Raw genomic sequence first — 25,809 nt, 5'->3', positions numbered from 1 at the left:
GGATAGTTCAACAAAGTCTGCAACATAAGAATCCTTGCTATATTTATCACTGCTTCCTTTATCACATGATTTTGGGGATATGGTATTGGCAGGTCTTCATTATGGGGAACAGGCCTTATTGCAGATGATATGTTAGGACATTTGTTGCTGTGCTTGCTTTTGCCAGACATCCCAGATATTTTTGTCATTCAAAAATATCAATTGTCAATGTAGTCATACAGTTCTTGCCATATCACAGGAATAGCAAAAGGCAGACTTTTAATATTCCCAGTTATCTACAACCTCAGATTAGTGGTACAAGCAACATAGCACATATGTGTAGCCCAAGTTTTGTCCTGATCACCAATCTTGCAACCAAAGTACAAAGGATATGAACATTTAGTAATACTGTAGATTTTCTTCCTTTGAGCTTTGGTTGGAAGATTTTTGTCTGACAAATGTAGCAGAAATTATCAGGCTGATTCAAACACTTCCTTTACTTCTGCTTAAACATTTTAACAATACAATGCTAAGCAAAACACAGAAAAAAAAAAAAAAAACTATATGCAATAGGTATGCAGATAAACTGTGCATGTATTCACACTATAACTGTCTTTCCAGTACTGAGAGAAAGGTGGGAGGCAGACAGACAAAGTTGAACATGTTAATCCTCCCCAACATTACTGCTATCTATTATTTACAGGTAATACAACAGATCAATGGATTAAGATATGTAGTAGGTGTAAACACAAAAAGTATTAGGGATAAACTCAAAAACCTGTATAAAATTTAAAATTTTAAGATTATTTTCAAAACCTATGAATAAAAATTGACTGCAAATAGCTGATACATTAGTGGAGATAAAAATCATGTTGGCTTATGTTGATCCTTTCATATTAGAGAATAAGCTGATTTGTTAAAATACAATTTGCATTACCACTAAACTGAATTCTGTCCATTAATCAATTCAGCAACTCTTGGATATCAGTCAACTCAAAATATCTCCAGAGACTGTGAACCATATTACAGAGACTGAAGGTGTTGAGACCAGTTTCAGCAGCTTCACATCAATGTTTCTTTCCCAGCATGATGAACGCACATCTAGCAATGGCAGAATTGCTACTATTTTTTAATAGATAAGATGAAATGTCTCATGCTGGTCATATAATATGACCCAGTCATATCACAATGGATGTGATAAACCATTTTCAACATCCACTGCTGAAAAGTCCTCAAACTTAGGCAAGCATGTGGCATATCAATAATTAACTTTTAATATTATTATATTTTGCAAAGGCTGAATTTACATTATATTAAAATATATCATACATTACAGATTTATAAAAGTGCCATATTCTATTTTTCTTAGCACATTAATTACCATAAGTTAATGAAAAACTGATTCCTAGGGACCACCAATTTTTTTTTTTTTTTCCCCATATCACAATTAGTTTATAGATGGTTTGTTGTTGTTTTGTTATTTGGTTTTTAGGAGCATTAGCAACTAAGGCCATATTGCTCCGGGATATGCGATGGTCATTCCCTGACCTTTCCGCATTCGCCGTATTTGGTGGTGACGGGCTCGAACCCCGGTCTAATCAAGAAGCGTGTGCTAGTTTACAGATGATTTAGATCAATCATACTATGATGAAGTATACCATGCCAAATATACCAAATGACCTATAGAAATTGAAACCAAAATCTGAGATGATGCTATACAGAATCACACAGCTCAAACAGTAAAGTGAAATGTGACATTAATGTTGTCATTCAACATAATGCTTAAAAAAAGTGAGACAAAAAAACTGTCTTGTTAACATGTTAAATACTGTTACTGGCTGTCCTTATTTCAAAAGGAAAATTTTAAGAGACTTGTATTTCATTTATCTAGTGTTTATCATAACCAGCTTTATACAAAAATTTCCTTCAATTAAAAAATAAAGTTTTCTAAATATTTTCAGAAAATATTTGGTATTTCAATAGTTTCAAAAAATGCCAACTTAATAAATAAACAATTATTAATAAAGCAAGACAAAACAAAATTTAATTTGATAACAGGATTTTATAAACTATCACTTGCCCTAATTTTTCCATCTATACGTCCCACAGCTACTGGAATTTCAATAATTCCTGAAAGAAGGGAAAATTAAGAAAGTAATTAAAAATTTTTTAATGGGTATAATATGAAATTACAAAACTGGTGCAATAATTTTAATCTTTTTATTTTTAAGATTAAGAACCTCATTAATAATGCACAATCATTACATGGCATTACATTTCAATGGAAAACATTGGTGAAATTCAAGCAGTTGCTCTTGACATTTCAAAGGCTTTTGATCGATTGTGTTTGGCATAACAGTTTCCTAAATAAACTTCCATTTTATGGTTTGCCAACTGTTTTTTTTTGTAATTGGGTATCCAGTTTTCTCTCTAACTGTTCACGGCAGGTGTCCTAATGCAGGCATTCTCTAGAGTTCAGCCCCCCCCCACTTTTCCTCTTGTATGTTAATGACCTTCTTTCATTGACTGGAGTTAATGAATGGCTGCAATTCCACATATCTGAGAGAGAGAGAGAGAGAGAGAGAGAGAGAGAGAGAGAGAGAGAGAGAGAGAGAGAGAGAGAGAGAGAGAGAGAGAGAGAGAGAGAGAGAGAGAGAGAGATCACTGTACTGCTCTAAGGCATAACAATAATATCATTTAGCCTTATGTTAATCTTTTCAGATGGGCCACAGGTTCTAAATTTGTTTTCATGGACTATAATGCTGTTCCACAGAGGCCTTGACTAGTTGGCAAATTCCTTGAAATTAAAATCAGTCTATAAATCTTTTCAGTCTATAAATCTTTTTCAAGATAACAATGGTAACTTTTTCTACAAATTATATACAAGATAAATTTTGTGATAATACAGTGGACTGTGTTATAAAAAAAAATAACTTTTACCTGAAGCTGGATTAGGGACTCCTTTGGTTATTACCCAGTATACTTTTTTAACTCTTCTTTGTGCAAAAAGAGACTGTAAAAATTCCTTTTGAAAAGGTGTTCTAGAATGGAATATAAAACATACTAAATATGACATGTAGAAATTATAAGTTCCAAAAAAAATTGCTCTTATAGCAGTTTTGATATATTCAATCAGCTCTCTGGTAGGTTTCTCTTTAACAGTCAGGAGAGACCGCTTTGAATGATCTGAGAGCAGAAACATTAAGTTATTTCTAATGCCAATCTAGATGGTGCAAATTAGTACCAAGGATGAATTAATGGAAAGAAAATTTGGTTCTCTGCAAAAGAGTATAATAAGACAAAATATTATGACTTCACAATAATGATATAAAGCAGGAATGTCAAAATTCAAATAAATTTAGAGAATATACTCTTTGTTTTGTGACCACAACAATTAAAATTTTTCATAAAATTTTTTATTTATTTGGCTTTTAAATTATGAGATACATCACATTAAAGTTTTTGTTCACTAAATTGATCATATAAAGTTGGAAACACTGGCATTTTATTTTAAATGATGTATTATATTTTTGAAGGGAAAAATTAAATCATTATTAAGTGGAAACATACAAGTTATCTATATTTTATTTTACCAAAAAGAATTTTTTTATATTTTTATGAAAAAGAAACACTATTTACAATGAAACAAGTAACTTGTTTTGTGGTAAATTTTATTCCCAGATACATGACAATTGGCTTATATTTAACTTAATTATAAACTGGCTTTATATAAACATTCTTAAAGTCATTATTTATAAACTTCGGTTTTTAAATAATAAATTTAATAATGGTCCAAGACAGGATGCAATTGAGGAGAAAGAGTATTATTAAAAGATAATTATGTTATACTAAACATATGGATTAAACATATGATTTATATGGGAGAGGAAAAGAAAGGATAAGATTGAGACTGAGGAAAAATATAGGGGAATGCAGATAAACTGGGTCCAATGATACTTGAAACAGATGTTGAGAAAAGCAACTAGAATAAATGGGAATACCAACAGAAAATGGTATACAAATATATGAGAAGGAAAAATGACCAAATGATTTTATGATTACTATTACGATTCCAATAGAGAACAAAAAGAATGCAATAAAATTTATTGCATTCTTTAACAAATGAAGAGAAAAGCAACTAGAATAAATGGGAATACCAACAGAAAATGGTATACAAATATATGAGAAGGAAAAATGACCAAATGATTTTATGATTACTATTAACGATTCCAATATAGAACAAAAAGAATGCAATAAAATTTAATGATTTCAGAACAATGTGTGATATATTGCACATGGCAAAAGTGATGGTGAGAGTAATGAACAGAAGTTTCCAAAACCAATTTACTATAAAATTTTGTATGAACACCAAAGTTTATGACTTATTTTCTAATTAATAGAAAATGCATTTTTTTTTTAGATCCACGATTCACTAAAATAAAATCTATATAAGAGAGCATAAACTCTGTGTTATGGCTTGCAGCAAGAGTGCTTGTCACTTCTAGCCAGTGACAGCACTCTTGCTGTTTCTCAAAATCAATAATGGCAACAGAGTTGATGGAGGGAATGTCTACTTGGTTCTTCTTCTGTCACACATATTCAGTTATTGCTGAACTAAACTCAACATTACATATGGCACCATGTGGTTCTCTAGATGATTCTTGAGGCATTTTTCACCTCACTCAGCATTTAGAATGTTTTCATTACATTTGAAACACTGAACTTTGCAAAGCACCCCCCCCCCCCCACTTCTGAACATTTTCGGTTTGGGGGATTTGAATGAAGGGAAAACAAGCTGGAATTTTTCCAAGCAAATGTCTACATTAAATATTATACTATTTCAACACCATGGCTATTGTCTGTCAGTCCAGGATAGAATGTAATGTAAGCTGCAACAGCACTGAGTGGATAAATTTACAATGAGGGCCACTGAGTAATTCAAAGACAGGGTTAGATGTGGATGGTGTTATTCCTGACAGTGGTAGGCAGGAACAAATTGGGGGGGGGGGGGGGAGATCAAATATCAGTTTATGTAAACAACTGAAAATGAGCTGCCCTCACTTCCAGATATTACTATACAATCACATGGCTGTATCTCTGTGTTCTATTTCTGTAAGAGCCAGCTACTATAAGAAAGGTAGTTGATAAATAATATATGAAGTGGGGGAAGGTTCAAAAGAGATTTATATTTGCCCAGAAGTAGTTGTGAAAGAAAACTGAAATAAACACCATATATTACACTTTTTCAACACAGTCATCAAACAAAATGGCATATTTTTGCCACCTCTCGATACATTCTTGCAGGCCAGTTTTGTTGAAGTCTTCTGACTGCCCTTCAACTACAACTTGGCAGCAAAAATCACCTATCATCAGCAGCAAAGCGTTTTCCCCAAAAAAAGGACTTCGGGGCAGTAAAGAGAAAGAAATTTTTTTTTTTTTTTTTTTTTTTTTAAAATCCATGGGTTCAAGGTCAAAGGAATATGCAGGATGCAGCAATATTTCAATTTTTCCTGGCACATTGATATTTCATGTGCACATTGTACCCTTCTTTTCTCTTCTGGTAAGGGAGTCAGAAGTCTCGGCACCCATCTAGCAGACATTTTACTCATACACAACTGTTGACAGATGATATTCTATGCAGATCCTAAACTAGTTTGTAGCTCTGCAGCTACTTCTTTGATGCTAATATGGCAATCTTCCAGGATTAAAACTTCAATTATTGCAACACTCTGTTCTGTTACAGCAGTTTCTGGGTGTCCTGGTATTTCTTCATTATGCGCTGAGGTTCTTCCACATTTGAATTGTTTACTGCAACGACAATGAAACCTAGGCAGTCTTCTCCATAAACAACGACCATTTATTTCTTCATGGACTGTATTGGGTGTTTTCCCTTGCAGAAAGAGGAGCTGAATCATTGATTTGTATTCCGCTTTATCCATTGTGAAACTTCACTTCATTCAGTGCTGAAAAGAAAGAAAGAAAGAAAGAAAGAAAAAAAAAATATATATATCAGATCAAAACCAAAATCACTGTAGTTGCTATAGATTTCAAGGTATCGAACAAAAAAAAAAAAAATTCATCTTTCTATCACAACTACTTCTGGGTGAATACAAATCTTTAAACCCCCTAATATATTTTCAAAAGCTACCCATGTCACAAAATGATTTTTAATTTATAACTTTTTAGATTTTAATATTATATATTTGTAGATTTAACTAAACTTAAGTTATTTTGTTTCTTTTTGTGTGTGTGCATACACATATACAGTACATATATGGAGAAATATGTTAAAAAGGGTTTGGAAAATTAAATGCACTAGGCATAATCCTTATGGGTTTTGATAATTAACTATATAATATCGGTGTAAATACACCATAGTTAACCCATATATTTGAGCTACGATTGTAGCGTAGAAGGCATCGTTTTAAATGTATCTCATAATGTGGTTGCCTTCACAACAAGATAGCTACTATTGAATTACTTCAAATAAATAACGCTTCTCTAGTAGAGAAGACTACTGTTATTTATTTTCAGCAGTACCACCACCCAGACGATCGTTTCGAAGCTTTTTGGCTTCGTCATCAGTGGGCGGGCAGGTACCCAGGTAATACAACAAGCCATCTCAGAAACTTCGCAACTGAGATGGCTTGTTGTATTACCTGGGTACCTGCCCGCCCACTGATGACGAAGCCAAAAAGCTTCGAAACGATCGTCTAGGTGGTGGTACTGCTGAAAATAAATAACAGTAGTCTTCTCTACTAGAGAAGCGTTATTTATTTGAAGTAATTCAATAGTAGCTATCTTGTTGTGAAGGCAACCACATTATGAGATACATTTAAAACGATGCCTTCTACGCTACAATCGTAGCTCAAATATATGGGTTAACTATGGTGTATTTACACCGATATTATATAGTTAAAAAGGGTAAAAAAGGCTGTTACGATCAAACCTACAGTATACATGAGAAATATTCCCATGTATACCACAGATTCGATCGTAACAACCTTCTCTTTTACACTTTCAACATATTACTATTTATACATTATGGTCATGGCGTTCGTTTGCCTAAGCAGTGTCTGATTCATAATACTGATTTGATTTCTTTCTTTTTTACTCCAATCTACACTGTGCTGCCACTTTATTAGGTACACCCCTGCTGTGCACACAAATGGTTAGTCCCACAACTTTGCAAGTCACATGACCACAGTTGTGGATATAAATGCAGTAGAACAACCTTTCTAGTATCAGTTAAGTTTACAAACCGTAGCAAGAATGGCGAAAAGGAGTGATCTAACAGACTTTGAATGTGGCACGGTAGTAGGAGCAAGATGCTGGACAAATCATCTCTGAAACGGCAGTTCTGAACTTTTCATGCACCACAGTTTCAAGGGTATATCGAGAATGGTGCAACAAACAGAAAACATCCTCTCAATGGCACTCCTGTGGAAGAAAATTGCTTGTTAATGAGAGAGGTCAGAGGAGGATGGCTAGAATTGTGCAAGCAAACAGACAAGCCACAACATCGCACATCACGTCAGAATACAACCTTGATGTACAGAACAAAATATCGCAATGGACCACTAGTCACACTTTGTCGCAAACGGGCTACAACAGCCGACAGCCACATCGTGTACTTTTGTTATCAATGAAGAATAAGAGAGCACGCCTCCTGTGGGCACAGCAACACCAGCACTGGACTATCGAGGATTGGAAAACAGTTGCTTCGTCTGGCAAGTCGAAGTTCCTGGTGCATCATGTTAATGGAAGGCTCAGAATTTGGCAAAAACAACATGAATCCATGTGCCCATCATATCTGATGACTACTGTGCAAGGTGGTGGGGGAATGTTTTCTTGGCACACATTGGATCCATTGATACCCACAGATTCACGTCTGAATCCACATCGTACTTAAACATCGTTGCTGACCAAGTGCATTCGTTCATGTTGACAGTTTATCTTCAGTTTATCTTCTGTTTACTTCCAGCAGGATAATGCGCCAGTGCACAAAGCCCGAATTACTATGGAATGGTTCCAGGAACATGACAATGACTTTTCTTTGCTGCAGTGGCCCGCTCAGTCCAGGGATCTCAATCCTACTGATGTTCGCTGCAGACCTACACCTCCGTCGAATCTCAAGGAACTGCACAACACACTCATGTCTGCTTGGTACTCCATTCCTGCACAACATTTTCAGCATCTTGTTCAATCCATGCCTAGACAAATTTAGGCTGTTTTGAAGGCTAAAGGAGGCTCAACACGCTACTAGGTAGGTGTACCTAATAAAGTGGCAGCACAGTGTAGTTCCCTTCATTGTCTATTTATTTTATCTTATCATAGTTATTTTTTTATTTATTTATTATTTTTTTTTGTCCTTGCCTTTTCCCATTATATATATGGGGTCAGCGTTTTGGCATGCAATTTTTACGGCCGGATGCCCTTCCCGACAGCAACCCTCACCCTTTATCCGGGCTGGGGATATGCGGTGGTCATTCCCTGACCTTCCGCATCCTCTGTATTTGGTGGTTACGGGCTCGAACCCCGATCTAATCAAGAAGCGTGTGCTAAGCACTACTGCTCCTGCCCACCTGGCTATGGAGGCACCTTATCATAGTTATTACATACATATATTTTTAATATTATTTTATCATTAGTACAATGTAAAATAAACTGAACCGGCATTGTGAATTATAGCTATGTCAGTGTTCCACATATTACAATATGAGTTTTGTAATAGCAGATTCAGTTATGAAACTCTTTTCATATAAGATAAAGTAAAAAAAAAAAAAAAAAAAATTATAACTTTTTATCATGAATTCCTAAATCAAAAGTGTGTTTCCTTGCGGCATTCAAAGGTCTGCTGGCTTGAAACAGAATTAATAGTTAGAAATTTTCTAAACTGGGTTATTTGGAAGCATTAAGTTAAGTATTATTTAACTTAACCATTTGTTTTTTTGAACTAGTTTTCCAAATACACCATTATCCAGTAATACTATTCAGAGAACAAGTTTTTTTTTAATCATATTGAAATGAATCAATTTTGCAAAAAAAAAAAAAAAAAAAAGTTTCCAACAATTCTTAATATCGTTGAAGGTAAAGAAATGGAATTGATGTGGAGTAATCCTTGCTTGGGGAACTAAAAAGTACACACGAAAGCTTGAAACAACAAATTACAAACAAGGAACTAAAAAGTACACACGAAAGCTTGAAACAACAAATTATGCATTTTAACCATTCCTCATAGCACTGCGAGAGAATATTCAGCCAGTTGGGGGGGGGGGGGAACAGTGCAGATCTTTTTCTGGTGGTGATTGGAAAATGCTCTCAACAGCCACATCTGAACAGCAGTGCCATTATTATAAAGAAAACTCTGATTCATTATTCCTGAAGGTTTGCAGTCTGCTACAGTTATTTTTCTTGAAGCAATCATAATGAGTTGATGTCCAACAGGCAATCCAAACAGAAATTCATAGAGAGAATAATGTTAGATAAGCTAATGTTTAAAAGCATACTCTACAGGTAATATTCCTATGGTTTTTTTTGTTTCTATATATATATATATAAAATGTGTGCCGCCTCCATAGCCAGGTGGGCAGGAGCAGCAGTGCGTAGCATACACTTCTTGATCAGAGCAGGGTTCGAGCCCGTGACCACCAAATACAGAGGATGCAGAAGGCCAGGGAATGACCACCATTTATCCCCAACCCAGATAAAGGGTGAGAGTAGGTGTCAGGAAGGGCATCTGGCCATAAAAATTTCATGTCAAAACAGTAAAAACGCTGACCTCATATATATATATAATGGGAAAAAGTTGAGGACAAAAAAATAAATAAATATATATGTATATACATGGGCTTAGAGGGGAACAAGTATCCTGTGTGTTATCAGACACTCAGCCTAAAACACTGATGGATCCAATATCTCTCTATTACAGAAGATTTAGGAGAAGTCCGGTTGGCCTGCCTCCCTAAAATCCACTCATGCACACCTTCTCGATGGTAAGCCCTGTTACTTAGGTGGCAACGAACGTGTAGGGTGGTTCTCTTCAAGACGCCTGGTCAGCATGAAGACGAAAAGTCCAAACCCTCCAGCATATGACAGCACGACAAAGTAAATGGCCCTCAGTCCCCAGCAGCTTTCACTCCCCCCCCCCTCTTACAGCAGTGAGAGGATCAGAGTGGAAGCAGAGGGTGCTAAGAATCTCTGGGTACGACGAGGCTGCCATGCACGGAAACTGAACTTGCCTGTTATAACATAAGATCACTCGGTGAAGACAGGATATTAGAGCTGGAAAAGGAATTAGAAAAGGTGAATTGGAATATCATCGGTTTGGCTGAAACAAGAAGAAGAAATGAATCACTTATAAGTTTATCAAGTGGAAATCTGCTGTACACCAATTGTTGTTGTTATTATTTGGTTTCTAGGAGCATTAGCAACTAAGGCCATATTGCTCGGGGAATATGCGGTGGTCATTCCCTGACCTTTCCGCATCTTCTGTATTTGGTGGTGACGGGCTCGAACCCCGCTCAAATCAAGAAGCATGTGCTACGCACTGCTGCTCCTTCCCACCTGGCTACGGCGGCACCTTGTACACCAATGGAAACAGTGAAAGGAGTGAAGGTGGAGTTGGGTTTCTGGTCCATAAAGATTTTAAAAACAACATTTTGGAATTCAAAAGTACATCACCAAGGGTGTCAAGACTAATACTCAAGATTTCTAAGAGGTACAAGCTAAAGGTTATAATGATTTATGCACCAACATCGAGCCATGATGATGAAGAGGTTGAAGAAATGTACACTGAAATTAAGTCTTCTAGATGAGCAGAAAACCCACTACACTATTATTATGGGGGGACTTCAATGCTAAGGTTGGAAAAAGACAAAACAGTGCAGAAAGCGAAACTATAGGAAATTTTGGAATTGGTGAAAGAAATGAAAGAGGCGAAAGACTTGTGGAATTTGCAGAATCTCAAGGACTGTCAGTAATGAACACTTTTTTAAGAAAAGGGTGAACAGAAAGTGGACATTAGCATTAGCATTAGTAGAGGCATTTGATGCAAGAAAGCAAGCTTATGCAGCATCAGCCAAAAAAAAAAAAAAAAAAAAACCCACTTCCACTTCACCCCTCTGTTCGTTCAAAATACCTGTCCAGCTGAGCCTTAAACTTATTTAGGCTATCAACCTCCACCACAAGGGATGGCAGTCTGTTCCACCAACCAACCACCCGCTGGCTAAAGGCAAATTTCCGCACGTCTATCCTACATCTGTCTTTCCTCAATTTGAATTTATGCCCTCTCAGGTGATTTTTCTGAGCTAGAGGAAGAATCCCATCAGCATTGAGCATGCTTAAACCATTCAAGGCTTTATACACCTCTATCAGATCACCTCGCTGGTGCCTAGTCTCCAGACACTGTAATTTGCAAAACTTAAGCCTTTCCTCGTAAGAGCACCCCTTTGTTCCATTCACTAATCTTGTTACCCTTCTCTGTACTCGTTCCAGCAGCTCTACATCCTTCTTGAAATGAGGCCTCCAGACCTGTATACAGTACTCTAGGTGTGGCCTGACCATTGCCTTGTACAATGGAATAATCACCTCCTTATCCCTGCTGGAAAAATTCCTGTATATCATTGACAATACTCCATGAGCTACTCTTGCAGCCCGTCTGCACTGCTCAGAGAACTTCATATCTGCCTGCACAATCACCCCCAAGTCCCTTTCATTCTCTACCACTGTCAGTGTAGTACCACAGAGTTGATACGTTGCCCTGGGGTTGCTGTTTCCCATGTGTAGTACTTTACATTTGTCAATGTTAAACTTCATTTGCCACCTCTCAGCCCATCTGCTCAACCTTTCCAGATCCTGTTGCAGCAGTGTAGTGTCAGTAGTGTCCTTGACAACCCTGCCAACCTTTGTATCATCTGCAAACTTGGACATTAAGCTTGATATACCATCATCAATATCATTTATAAATACAGAAAACAATAATGGACCCAACACTGAGCCCTGAGGGACTCCACTAATAACATTAGTCCACGATGAGCAGTGTCCATTGATTACCACTCTCTGTCTTCTCCCCCTCAACCACCCCTTTATCCATAACAGCAATTTGCCTCCAATGTCACACTGCTCGAATTTGTGTAGCAGTCTTCCATGTGCAACAGTATCAAAAGCCTTTCTAAGATCCAAGTATATAATATCAAAGTTATTCCCTGCATCCAGTTCTTTTGTGACTGCATCATAGTATCCAATCAAGTTGGTCAGGCAAGACTTCCCCTTAACAAAACCATGCTGTGTCTGAGCTATAACTGAAGTCTTGTCTAAATGATCCTGCAGTGCTTCTTTAACCAGTGCCTCCATTAATTTTCCTGGAACAGAAGTTAAGCTCACAGGTCTATAGTTACTTGTGTCAGCCTTTGATCCTCCTTTGTGAATTGGGGTCACATTTGCACATTTCCAGTCTATGGGTACCTCCCCTGAGTCCAAGGAAGCTCTCATAATTATGGCTAAGGGTTTGCTTACTTCCTTTGCTGCCTCCTTTAATATAACTGGATAGATCCCATCCACCCCGGGTGCCTTTCTTGTGTTTATCTTCAACAGTTTCTCCTCCACTTTACTCCCAGTTATTTCAAGATTCTGTAGCTTACTGCTAGAGTTGAATACACCTCTGGCATTCCCCTTGCTGAATAACTCCTCATGTGTGAATGTCGATGCAAAATATTCATTTAGTTTGTTAGCTACCTGAGCAGGGTCATCAACAGTTGACCCATCAATATCAAGTGGACCAATCTGATTCATCCCCTTCCTTCTAGAGTTTACATAAGTAAAGAACTCTTTGCTGTTTTTCTTTGCATCCCTTCCCAAGGATTTCTCGTAATCTGCCTTCGCCTGCCTAACCTCCTTTGTAACTTGGTTGCATATCAACTTGTATCTATCATAGGCTTCTGTGTCATGTGTTCATTTGTAAGTATTCCATGCATTTTTCTTCTCTGCCATATGCCTCATTAGTTCATCTGACATCCATTTTGGCCTAAACCTTGAACAATATTTCTTAGTTGGTATGTAAAGCCTAGTAGCTTCCAAGATATGTTCTTTGAATGCTTCCCATTTTGAATTTGCTGTTGGTAACATCATCAGTTGGTCCCACTGTATAGAATTTAAATACTGTCTCAGTCCATCGTAGTCGCCTTTACGGAAGCAATAACCCTTCCCTTTACCCCTAATGGTAGTTACCTCTTTGAGTAAATCCCACTTCAGCACACTGTGATCACTGCCACCTAGTGGTTCATTTATCTGCAGATTCTTAATGCATGAAGAATCACTGCTGATAATCAAATCAAGAGTATTACTCCCTCTAGTTGCCTCCTGAACATGCTGATGTAGAAAACAATCATCCAATAAATCCACAAAAGCCCTGCTAGTGTGTGAGTAACCAGCCCCCAAATTCCAGTCAATATCTGGGAAATTAAAATCTCCCATTATAAGACTCTCTGATTTACTGGCCCACTCTATTTCCCTGTACAGTTCCTTATTATACTCATCAGAGTCATTAGGCCTATAGCACACTCCTACTCTCAATTTTGATTTACCCATGCTTATGTCACACCAAACTGACTCGACACTGCACTGTCCAGCGATGTCGACTGGCTTCACTTCCTTGGTTTTTATGTGTTTCTTAACTAATAGCATAACCCCTCCCCCCTTCCTATCCTGTCTATCCTTTCTGTAGACGTTGTACTCCCCAAATTGCAGTTCTGCATCCCTTATATCTGTGTGACACCACGTCTCTGATATCCCAACAATATCTGCCTTTGATGTTTTGAGCAATACCTCAAATTCATCAAATTTATTTACTAAACTCCTAGCATTGGTGTACACGCAAGTATACCTGCACCTGTTTCTATTCTTAGCTACCCTAACACAACCCATGTGTTTATTTGTACCGCAATGGCTCCCAGCAGTCTCTGAAATACCATGCATCTTGTTTTTCAGGCTTCTGCTCATTCTAATAGAAGCAGTGCAAGAATCTCTTTCACCTCTGCCAGTGGCTACTGTCAATCTATTGGTCTTTGTCTCCCCCCAAGCTAGCAGTTTTCCGACCCACCTAACACTGCCTCGATAGCATCAGCAAATATTCTTGCACCCTTTCTATTTAAGTGTATCCCATCCCTGTAGAAGCAATCTCTCCTGTTAACAAGTACAGTCCAGGCTGAAAAAAATTCTACCCCTTGAGCCTTGCACAATCTTTCCAGGGCCGAATTGATCGACAAGGCTCTCATCATATACTCCCTCCTATCGTGTCTGGGCAGAATTGCAGACACTTTCAAATTCAACCCTAATTCTCGGCTTTTGTTCAACAGTGACCTGTACTTGTTAAGTAATTCTGCCGGTCTCCTACTCTTAATATTATTAGTGCCAACGTGTACAACTATATCACCTTTTGTGCCCTTAAAAGATGATATTCGCTCTACAACGTCATCAACCTTTGCCCCTGGCAGACATACCCTGGTCCTGTTCCACCTATCTTTTTTACAAAGCATGTTCCCCGTTTCCCTGACAATAGAGTCACCAACAACTACTAGTTCCTTCGGGACCAGCGCATTCTGCCTTGGGGGTTGTCTCTGTGTCACGCGATGCCCAAGTGCAAGCTCTGGCGTTGATGTGGGCAGCTGAGAGCTTGATGGGCCCCTCAATTTAGTTTCTTCGAGGGCATCCACCCTGTCCTTCAAGCTCTCATATAGGCCCACAAGAACGCCGAGTTGTTGCCTGATATCGATACACTCCTTGCATAGCGCACACACAAAGACATCCCCCTTGGCAGTATCATGTCCCGTACCCGATTGCTCTGCAAACATCAAGCAAACAGTGCATTTTATAAGGCTGTGAGTCAGAGGACAACTGCCCCCCTCAGTTCTGCTCTGAGCCACAGCGCTTCCATTAGCTTGAGCCTTTTGCTTTGCTGCTCTGGTCTGAGTCATGATTCTATTAATTTATTAATTAATTATAATTAATTATGTTATGTTATTAATTATGTTAAATATAATTAATTATATTGGAAGAGTCCAAATGGATTAACAACTAATGAAATCGACTTCATCCTCACTAACAGAAGATATATTGTGAATGATGTTACCATCCTGAATAAGGTAAATGTTGGAAGTGATCACAGAATGGTAAGATGTACACTTGATATAGATGTAGGAAAGGAAAGGAAAAAACTGACTCGAGTAAATAATACAAAGGTCATTGAGATAACAGAAGAGGAGAAAAAGCAGTATGTACTGGAGCTTAAGAACAAGTTTGAGCTTCTGCAGACTGCTCAGGACCAAGATATCAACGAGGAATATTAAAACTTTCTGAAAGTGATAAAGCCCAAGAAACCTATAGGGAAAAAGAAATCCAAAGAAGAAAAAATTAGTCAAGAAACTCTTTATGAAGAACCGAAGGCAACAAATGAAGAGCAAGATAAACATTGACAAGGAGAAATTTGAGTATATTGAGTTATGCAAAGCCATTAGCGACTCAGAGAGGACATAAGAAGATTTAACACAAGAAAAGTAGAACTAGCATTAAGGGAAAACAAAGGATTTAAATCAGCAGCCATGAGCAGTAATACAGAAAGACAAATGATACTGAAACTGAAGAATAGCGATGATGTACTTATAAACAGCAGAGAAGGCATAATTCAAATAGCAGAAGACTACTATGGAGAATTATACAAGGAGAGAGGGAATGATGCCAGCAGTGGAGAAGATGGATTGCAAAGTAGCAACACATACAACATACCCGATATTCTTCCCGATGAGGTAGAACATGCATTGAAGAAAATGAAGAATCAGAAAGCCCCGGGGGAAGATGAAGTTACTGTAGAGTTGTTAAAATTGGGAGGAAGAGACATAACACAAAAACTGGTAAGGCTCTTCACAAAGTGCATTAGAAAAGGTGTGATGTCTAAGCAGCGGAATAATGCAATCATTGTTTTGCTGCATAAGAAAGGAGATAAATCAGAAATTGGAAATTATAGACCAATTAGCTTGTTATCCCATATCTACAATTGTTCACAAGGGTCATTACTAACAGATTAGAAAGAATACTTGATGAGAATCAACCGAAAGAGCAAGCTGGCTTTAGGACAGGATTCTCAACTATGGATCACCTTCATGTAATATCACAGCTAATGGAGAAAACAAATTAATATAAAACACCATTATGCCTGGCATTTGTGGATTATGAAAAGGCATTTGACTCCATACAGCATAAGGCAATGTTTCGGGCGCTGGAAAGAAAGGCATAGATACCCCACATATTATGATTTTGAAGAAAATATATGAGTGCTACCTCCATTATTAGACTAGACAGAAACAGTAGGAAATTTAAAATCGAGAAAGGAGTTCGACAAGGAGACACAATATCTACAAAGCTGTATACTGCTGCCCTTGAGGAAGCTTGCAGAAGATTAGATTGGTCGCAGAAAGGAGTCAATGTGAACGGAGAATACCTAAACCATTTACGATTTGCAAATGACATTGTGGTCATAAGCCATGATCCCAGAGAATTAGAGGAAAATCTTAATCAGTTATGCACAGTTAGTAAGGATTTTGGACTAAAGATGAATATGGCTAAAACAAAAGCAATGATGAACAAGTATGCCACAGAAAGGGAAATAATGATTGAAGGAGCAGTAATTGAAAAGGTGGAGTCATATATTTATCTGGGACAAGTTATTAGCTGTAATAATGATAAATGGCTGGAACTCAAGAGAAGAATAAATTTTGGATGGATAGCATTCCAGAAATATAGTTGCTTACTGAAGAGCAATATCCCAGTTTGTCTGAAACGTAAAATAATGAATCAATGTATACTCCCCACCATGACTTATGGAAGTGAAACTTGGGCACTCACCAAAAGAATGGAAGAGAAGCTGAGAACTACACAGCGAAGAATGGAACGAATCATATTGGGAATCAGACTGTTAGATAAGAAGAGAAACACATGGATTAGGCAGCAAACTCAAGTAAAGGACATTCTTATCAAAACTAAAGAACTAAAATGGTCTTCGGCAGGACACATAGCTCGAAGACATGATGACAGATGGACTAAGAAAATAACAGAACGGTATTGAAGAGGAGCTAGAAGACAACAACAGAGATGGACAGATGAAATTCATGAGTTTGTGGGTAGTAAACGGATGGCCATTGCACAAAACAGAAGGAACTGGAAAGTTGCTGGAGAGGCCTTCATCCTGCAGTGGAATGAAAATGGCTGATGATGATGATATATATATACACACACACAGGGTGTCTCAAAAATACACGGCATAACTTCAGGAATGAGTTCCTCACATGTAGACAATAAAAATATTTTATATCAACATAGTTCCAGAAATGCTTGGTTTCCAAGTTTTGAAGGTCTGTCTAGGACATTTAACTGTTCACATCACCTTATAGTAATTGTTCAAAATGTCTACCTTCTGCCTGAATACAGGCCTCATATCGAAATCTCATGCACTCGCGAAGCGATGCCAAATTCCTGGCATGCTTCATATTGTCTCACTACCTGCCACAATTCGATTGTGGAGAGTTTCCACATCAGCTACCGGAGTCGAATACACCAATGACTTTAAATGGCCCCAGAAGAAGAAATCTAGTGGATTTAAATCAGGTGAGCATGGATGAGAGGCAGTTGGTCCGCCCCTCTACTTCAGGAGTCGTAGATCTTGGTCGTCCTCTGTCGGCAGCACAAGGTGTAAAGGTCCCACGTTCACAAAGGCAGCGATGGATACTTTCAAACATTTTCCTGTCTGGACATCTTTGTTCTGGGAACCTTTCGTGGTACAAACGAGCCTCCAAAGCATTGCCGTCCACCAAACCGTATGTGAAGTGCATATCTGCTTGCTCCTGATTTGAGTACATGGTCGGAATGGAAAACCATCAGATTCTGTCAGTACCTTGTGATGAAGGAAATCATCTGCTGGAGATAAGACATTCCGGTTAATAACTCGGGGAAACAAGCATTTCTGGAACTATGTTGATATAAAATATTTTTATTGTCTACATATGAGGAACTCATTCCTGAAGTTATGCCATGTATTTTTGAGACACCCTGTGTGTGTGTGTATATATATATATATATATCTGTATTAGGCAAAGAATTTATTTGTAAATATTATTTCTAAATTTTAATATAGATCAGCACCAATTAATGCCATCTAAGTGACAGATTATGCATTACATTGGTCTGTATTGATGCATTACATCAGTCTGTATATATATATATATGTGTGTGTGTGTGTGTGTATATATATATATATATATATTTTAAATTAAATAAAATAAAACATAAGCCAGTAGTATGGCAAAAACTGTAGAGCAAAAATTAACATAAAAATAACCAAATAAACGAACAAACGGAAAAGAAGAATAAAAGTTAGACATAAATAATAGCCCGAAACCCCTATATAATTTCGAACTTTAAATCCAATTAACATGACATATATAAAATTTAGAATAATGCTAATTACATATTAATTTAGCAGTACCCCCCGAGAGGTACCAGTTCCAAAAGACGTGAAATATCACCAAAAAAAGGGGGTTGAAGGAACTACTAAAAGATAAAAAAATCAGAATAAATAAAATAAAATAGACTGACCATTATGCCCATATCGACAGAGGACCACGAGGCCAATAATGGTCATGGAATCGCTGCATTTCAATCGCTATACAAATCATCGCAATGGTGAAAAGATCGAAGTACCAAATCACCCTTCCTCCTCCGATCGATCCTCCAATGCAGAGGATTTACACGGCAGTGGTCCTTATGCAGCGAAAAATAAATTATAGAACAGACAGCACTCTAAAGCAGAGCCACACCACTGACATACTGTAAGCTGAATCAGCTTATATAGAAGAAAGGAAAATAGATGGCGGCACAGGCGCTGCTAAATTAGCATATCAACCCATACTACCATTGAATTATATTAAATATTGACAAAAGTTAAATTATAATAAATTAAATAAATAGATAATTAAGCATTCATTAGAGGCAGCGACATGCAATTCCTCCATATGAAGCCCATATGGGGCATAATGGTCAGTCTATTTTATTTTATTTTATTTATTCTGATTTTGTTATCTTTTAGTAGTTCCTTCAACCCCCTTTTTTTGGTGATATTTCACGTCTTTTGGAACTGGTACCTCTCGGGGGGGGGGGTACCGCTAAATTAATATGTAATTGGCATTATTCTAAATTTTATATACGTCATGTTAATTGGATTTAAAGTTCGAAATTATATAGGGGTTTCGGGCTATTATTTATGTCTAACTTTTATTCTTCTTTTCCGTTCGTTTGTTTATTTGGTTATTTTTATGCTAATTTTCGCTCTACAGTTTTTGCCATACTACTGGCTTATGTTTTATTTTATTTAATTTAAAATATATTTCGGCTTCATATGGAGGAATTGCAAGTCGCTGCCTCTAATGAATGCTTAATTATTTATTTATTTATTTTATTATAATTAAACTTTTGTCAATATTTAAAGGTAGTATATATATATATATATATATATATATATATACAGTCCATTCCGGTTATTTGGGACACATCGGGACTAGTGCATTTTGGCCTGATTAAGCGGCTGCCCCAATTATCCGAAGTTTCATGTAAATAGTTAAAAATACAATGTACCCCACCCTTTACAATTAGTTCACTGTACAATCAAATCACGTTATGATAGAGTAACCTAAGTAAAGTACTGTTAACTATACGATGTGTAGTAAGCGCTGGTCATTATGATCATGTTTGTGAATTGAATTTTAATTCTATTAAGCAGCGATTCTAATTAGAGAAAATATGAGGAATATTATCCACAGGCTATAAAAGTAAAGATATATTAAGCACAAATTTACCCTTTATTACCTTACCAATTAGAAAATTAAATGATACATGAAAATCAGAATAATTAATACGCACTCTAATATGTACATACGAACTAGTTGACATTTCTGTTCACTGACATTTGTGGGTGGGGGTTAAAATTTAAAACAATAAAAAGATAAGTAATCAATAACAAAGAACACGGCACACACAAATTGCAAGTAACACGATACGCGCAAGTGAGAATGGAGTAACGAGTTACAAAGCTTTAAAAATAGGAATGAAGAGAAGATCTGAAAATTAATTTTTTTATATAATTGAAGATTTCATGGAAGTGTAAACTCATTTCACCATAATAACCCACAGAATTCAGCTGTCAGTATTATCGCAAATTCAGTAAGATCGAGTTTACTGTCCATTTATGATAGATTTCACTAACAGAAAAGCCCAATAAACAGGTGACTGCTAATTGTTTTTATTGTTTTATGGTTGTAACCTCCACAATTTCAACCGAACCACGTGGTACCGTTGGAGACAATCGTAGGATAATTTCCAATGCTGTGGTCTCCTGCCCCAATTAAACGGCATTTTGTCCCAATTAAGCAAAGTAAACCCTGGCTATTTTCTCGATTGGTTTTTGTTTTTTAAGATTTGCCCCAAATAAATGGCTGCCCCAATTAACCAGTGGCCCAGATAACCGGAATCCACAGTATATATATATAAAATGTGTATGTTGTTGGTGAAATTTAATTTATAATGCAATGCAGACTTAGAAATGCCTCTTACATTAAAAAAAAAAAAAAAAAAAAAAGCTCTTTTTGCCTATTTTTATCAAAAAATTTCTTGTTTTCCTGCTGCTTTCAGTTACCCAATCTCCAGCTTTTCAAGTCAACAGGTGGCAAATGAATACAAGCAGTTTGCTGTAATTTGTAGTAAGTCCCAAATTTACATTGCTTAACTTGATATTCCTTGATGTAAGCACCATTGGTAGCATAGAGTGTATCTAGCTGGAAGTTGATTTCCAGCTATGTTCATTGCAGCATAGCAAAGTCCATCATACCGGCATTTGTGATATGGGTTTTCATGTCATCAGTTTCAGTGATTGTAGTGTAATACATCTGTCCTTAACATATCCCCACATGATATAGTGCAGGGGAGTATATCTGGAGAGCAAAATGGCCAAAGGATTTGTCCATCTCTGCCAGTTCAGCTTCCCTAAAACTTATTGTTGAGAAACTGAAATCCAACTTTTTGCAGTATCTCAGGTTCAGTAATTGCAACCATAAACACAACAAGAACTCGACTGTAATAAGATGGGAGAACTCCCACTAGGGTCTAGCTGTTTGCTAGTAATAAATTTCTGGAAATATAGATTGGTAGAGATGGCCAATCCCATTGCCACCCTGCTCTCCACACTTAACCAATGCTGACTTATTCATAGTCGGGGTGGTTAAGTGTGGGGATATGTTAAGTATAGTGTATCCAGTGGCATACCATTCTGTGGTGTAGGTACTGCAACTGCCTAAAAGGAAAAGAACAAAGAACTTAGCTCGTGACGATTCACTTCCAGGTGTATCACACTACAGTCACTGGAATAGATAACTTAAAGACCGATATCATGAATACCATTGTGACGATAGATGTCAATATGCTGCAGTGATCATGTCGGGAAATCAGTTTCCATCTAGATATACTCTGTGACATCAAGGGTATCCACATTGAGAAATTTACTAAAAGTTACAGCAAACTGTCTTTACAGTAGTTGTATTTGTCTACAGAATCCATCAAACTCCAGAGGAACTTTATGGATACTCTGCACTTTAAATATTGTGCTATATTTATCTACATATACAGTAGGGCTTACAATACTGAGATTTCGGGATCCCTGTCATTTTTTTCCAGTATTCAAATCCTGGTATTGATACAAAAATACCAGTTTTTTGGTACTAATTTAAAAAATAGTTATCCATTGATTTAGTCACATAAAGGTTATAAAACTGACAACAATAAATCATTAATACTGCTGAATTTGCAAATGAGGGATTGTTATACACAGTACAAATGCAACGGAAACCTTAAAACTTCATGAAACTGTAAAACATATAATCTTACAATTATATTTCTCTTAGTAAGCATAGTGTGTGTGTGGAAGTAAAGCACTTAAGGAATAACGAAAACATCATTATGGAAATATTTCCATTAGTGGTAGGGCAATTAAGGAATATGGTGAACAATGGTATGCAGGTGTGGAAGGGTTAAAATTAAAAGCTTCTGAACAATAGTTTAATCCCTCTATTACACCACTACTTGAGGATGTGACACAGTGCATTTTGGGAAAGGGTGTAGGTATGGAGCAGTTCAAAGATATTGTGAACAGATGATCTAGAGGTAAAAGATGAAAGCGTTTCGCTGTGTGGGAAAAATGTTCTGTTTTTCCCACCAAAGGAAGAAGAGTGAGTTTAAAGAATAACACCGTGATTGGGTCAGGTTTAAATTAGATAGAGGGAGATACGTAAATGCGTGTAAACCCCTCTGGGGTTTGCACATAAGCTTGCATATAAAAAAGTAGTACAAGGGACGATTGTAACTTGCAATCAATTCAATAAATAAATAAATGAGAAGGAAATAAATAAGGTGCTTGCACCAAAAGAGGGGTTTGTGGTTGTTGTTGTTCGGAGGGGTTGCAGACTTCCAGTAATAGTTCTAGGTTCAGTTTGCGTCCAGTTCTGGGAGTGTCCAGCCACAGAGAGGTATGTTACTTACTACTCTGTGTCCAGCTATATAGTGAAGGGTTCCGCCGGGCATGTTCCTGTGCTAGAAGTTAATCCGGAAGTTGAATAACAAGTCAGTCAGATAGTGCCCTGGCTTCTACTACGTCTGTGATAATTTTCTTCAGTATTAACAGGGAACTGTTCTCGAAATCTCTAAATAAGATAGTACTGGAAGAGCTATACAGCAGAGATGAAGAGTTCAACTAAGAAGAGAGAGAGAGAGAGAGAGAGAGAGAGAGAGAGAGAGAGAGAGAGAGAGAGAGAGAGAGAGAGAGAGAGAGAGACATCACCACACTCCGTGGAAGGAATCCACACAAAGGAATCCAACTGTGAAAGAGAAGGAAGGCAAGTCCTCTGAACTGTGTTGTTTTGGAAATGGTACTTAGATAAAGTGGGAGATTATTTTAGAGTAAGGTTGAAGTTGAAGAAACACGAGAAATAAGGAAATGTTTAGTATTGAGTTGGTTTATTGGTTGAAGTTGTAAAGAAAATTGATATTGCTAAATTAAGAGACATTACATGGAATTGTTAGCATTAAGTTAGCGACTTATGGATTGCTGTTGTGAAGAGAATTGATATTGGTGATTAAGATTAAATTAGAAAAATTAATAGATTAAATGTAAATGAACACCAGATGTATTGTGTAAGTAGATTTGTATGATAAATGACTTTTGTTTTATATTTGTGTCATTGCTCTTGAGAAACTGACAGCTCACATATAATATATATACGATATATAAGTTTATATTAATACAATATATAATATATATACTCGTGTGTATGTGGGGGAGGGAAGTATCCCTCAGCTCCTGGAAATTCTCATTTTTTTAGTGCAGTTAGGTAGCTTGTGGGAGCTGCTGTACAAAAATCATAACAATGGCCACTGACAGCAATACTAAAGTACAAGGAAATAAAAATTAATAAATAAATAAATAACACCCCCCACAACTTAGATTTGGTTTCCTCATTTCCTCAAGCTTAAATGTCAATCCCTCTTTTTCGTTAATACGGATATAGTGCCATAAAAAGTCAAAAATGAAATATTTTTTATTTTTGATAAAAAGGAAATAAGATTTTTTGAAGATGAGGGAATAAGGGGGGGGGGAGAGCAGTGCCGTAGCTAACATGTAGGTAGGCAAGGCAACTGCCTCCAGGCAGTTGCCTTGCCTCATCTCATCCATATCTCGTCTCCATATCGGCCATATCTCATCTCCAATTCGTGGGCTTTTACACACATGCGCGAAGACAAATAATCCCTATTTAAGTTGCATACTCACCCCTATTCGGTAATTTTCATTCCTGTGATCACAACATACGGTTGAAAAGCTTTGTTAGCTTCAGGAAGGAAAATTGTTTTGCAATTTTTTTCATTAAATTCTTTTAAACTATTTGTTACTCTAATGTAAGTTTTTCATTTTAATTTCTGGAGAGTATCATATGGAAGTGTTCTACATACTATATTTTTTAAATTATTTGTTACTCTAATCATTTGTTTTAATCAAATATTGATATCAACGTAGAACGTATTGGGCATCACAGCTCTGGTTCATATTCTCTACATACTGAGGAAGTAGAACAGTTTGAATTACGCAAGTGTAGATCTTCCCCTTTCTTTAGTGTTAATTTAACTAATTTAGTAATTATTATCTTATATTTATTATTTGTTGTTTATGGATAGTATTGAGACAGTCATTTTATCATACAATATGTTTTAATTAAAAGGCACAAGGGTCTATCATTCTCATTTATAGGTGTAGGCCATTTGTTGTATTTGGTCTAAAATTCTTGAATTTGATGTTAAAATTGCACTACACGTTACCATTTATTTACAATTTCTAAATTTAAATTTTGCCTAAGCAACTGCTTTTTTTCTGAATGGGAAAGTTTTTCCCCCATCAACAGTTTTGTCTAAAAACATCCTTGGTGTACTTCTGAAATGAACATAAGTTGCTTTTATTTGAAGGGGGAAAAAAAACACAACAGTTGTATGATTGCAGTTGTGACATGTCTTCCCATGCTACAATCACTGTTATTACTATTATGATTTTTTTAACTTTAGATAAAATCACTTTTAAAGTCCAATTTTTATTCAATTTTAACATCAAATTATGGCCCATGTTTCAAGCTGTATAATATGTATCAAAATGGTAAGTGTATCTAAATGTATTTAAGTGCAAGAGCAGACTGAAAAATACTGGAAACTCTTCTACAATAACTATCAATTTGGCAATTATGAAGTGGAATAAAGTAACCATTCCTTAGAAATGATTACTTTATCATTTAAATGCTATGGTAGCTGAAGTAGAAGTTTGTTATTGTTTGAGAACGAATCATGGGAGAGCTTTGTGTTAAAGTAGGGAAAGTTGGTCAGGAGACAAGAGATGATTCAAGAAGACTATGAAACCAATGCTTTAAAACATCAGCAGTATTTAAGTAGTAGAAACATTTTAAAAGTGTTGAAGTTACAGTGAAGAACCACAAAATAAGAAGATGACTCAATGCTTCTGTCAAGATGTGATAGATGCAAATGTCACAAGAATAGAACTCTTAAAGGAAGACATCAATGCAAAAACTAACAAGCAAATATGAGTGCTTCTTTTGAATGGCATCACAATATTATGATTGTGACCTGAAAAGATGAGCAAAAATAAAAGCAAGTTGATATTAGATAATGAATCATAACACAGGCAGTACAAAACCCAGATTTTTTATCCTCAATTTTCACTGCCAAAAATTTATTCTGTTTTCTTGATACTAAAGGGAAGTTTTATAATGCTTTGTCTCGGAAAATTGAACTATAAATGGTTCTTATTGTGCTAATACATTATAAGTGCATTTGGTTAAGACCCACACTGAAGGAGAAATGTGGTTTCTTCTGCAGGACAGTGCAAAGCCTCATATTTTCCAAGCAGCAAAAAATGTTCTACTGGGCACTCACAGAACACCTGCCATATAATTCAGTCCTAGCTCCCTGTGATTTTAAGTTTTTCTGAAATTGAAAAAACATGATACTGGAAACTAATACTTACTTGGCAAGTACTACAATTCCGGTAGAATTTTTTTCTGTTCCTTGTACTGGATAAAGTTTACTACATGGCGATTCCTGTTTACTGATTTCTTCTGCAAGAAGTGGACAAAGTGAAGCAAGGGAATATGGCTCTGATCCTGAAATAAAATAAATAAATAAAAAAGG

At 36.6% G+C, this 25,809-nt stretch overlaps 1 protein-coding gene across 1 annotated transcript in view; it reads right to left on the bottom strand.

Moving 5' to 3' along the window:
• LOC150080544 (uncharacterized) overlaps positions 1 to 25,809 on the bottom strand; it is a 62,194-nt gene that overhangs the window by 20,265 nt on the left and 16,120 nt on the right. Inside the window, exons 4-6 of the mRNA XM_090380727.1 lie at positions 25,646 to 25,781; positions 2,920 to 3,020; positions 2,060 to 2,109 (exon numbers count right to left, since the gene is read on the bottom strand). Coding sequence (XP_090236853.1) covers positions 2,060 to 2,109; positions 2,920 to 3,020; positions 25,646 to 25,781 — 287 coding nt within the window. The remainder of the gene's footprint in view (positions 1 to 2,059; positions 2,110 to 2,919; positions 3,021 to 25,645; positions 25,782 to 25,809) is intronic.

This window comes from Mastigoproctus giganteus, chromosome 9 (assembly GCF_048544385.1).
Source record: "Mastigoproctus giganteus isolate SK-2022 chromosome 9, ASM4854438v1, whole genome shotgun sequence".
NCBI lineage: Eukaryota > Metazoa > Arthropoda > Arachnida > Uropygi > Thelyphonidae > Mastigoproctus > Mastigoproctus giganteus.
The sequence above is the reverse complement of the archived record's forward strand: the minus strand, read 5'-3'. Positions and strand labels throughout refer to the sequence as shown.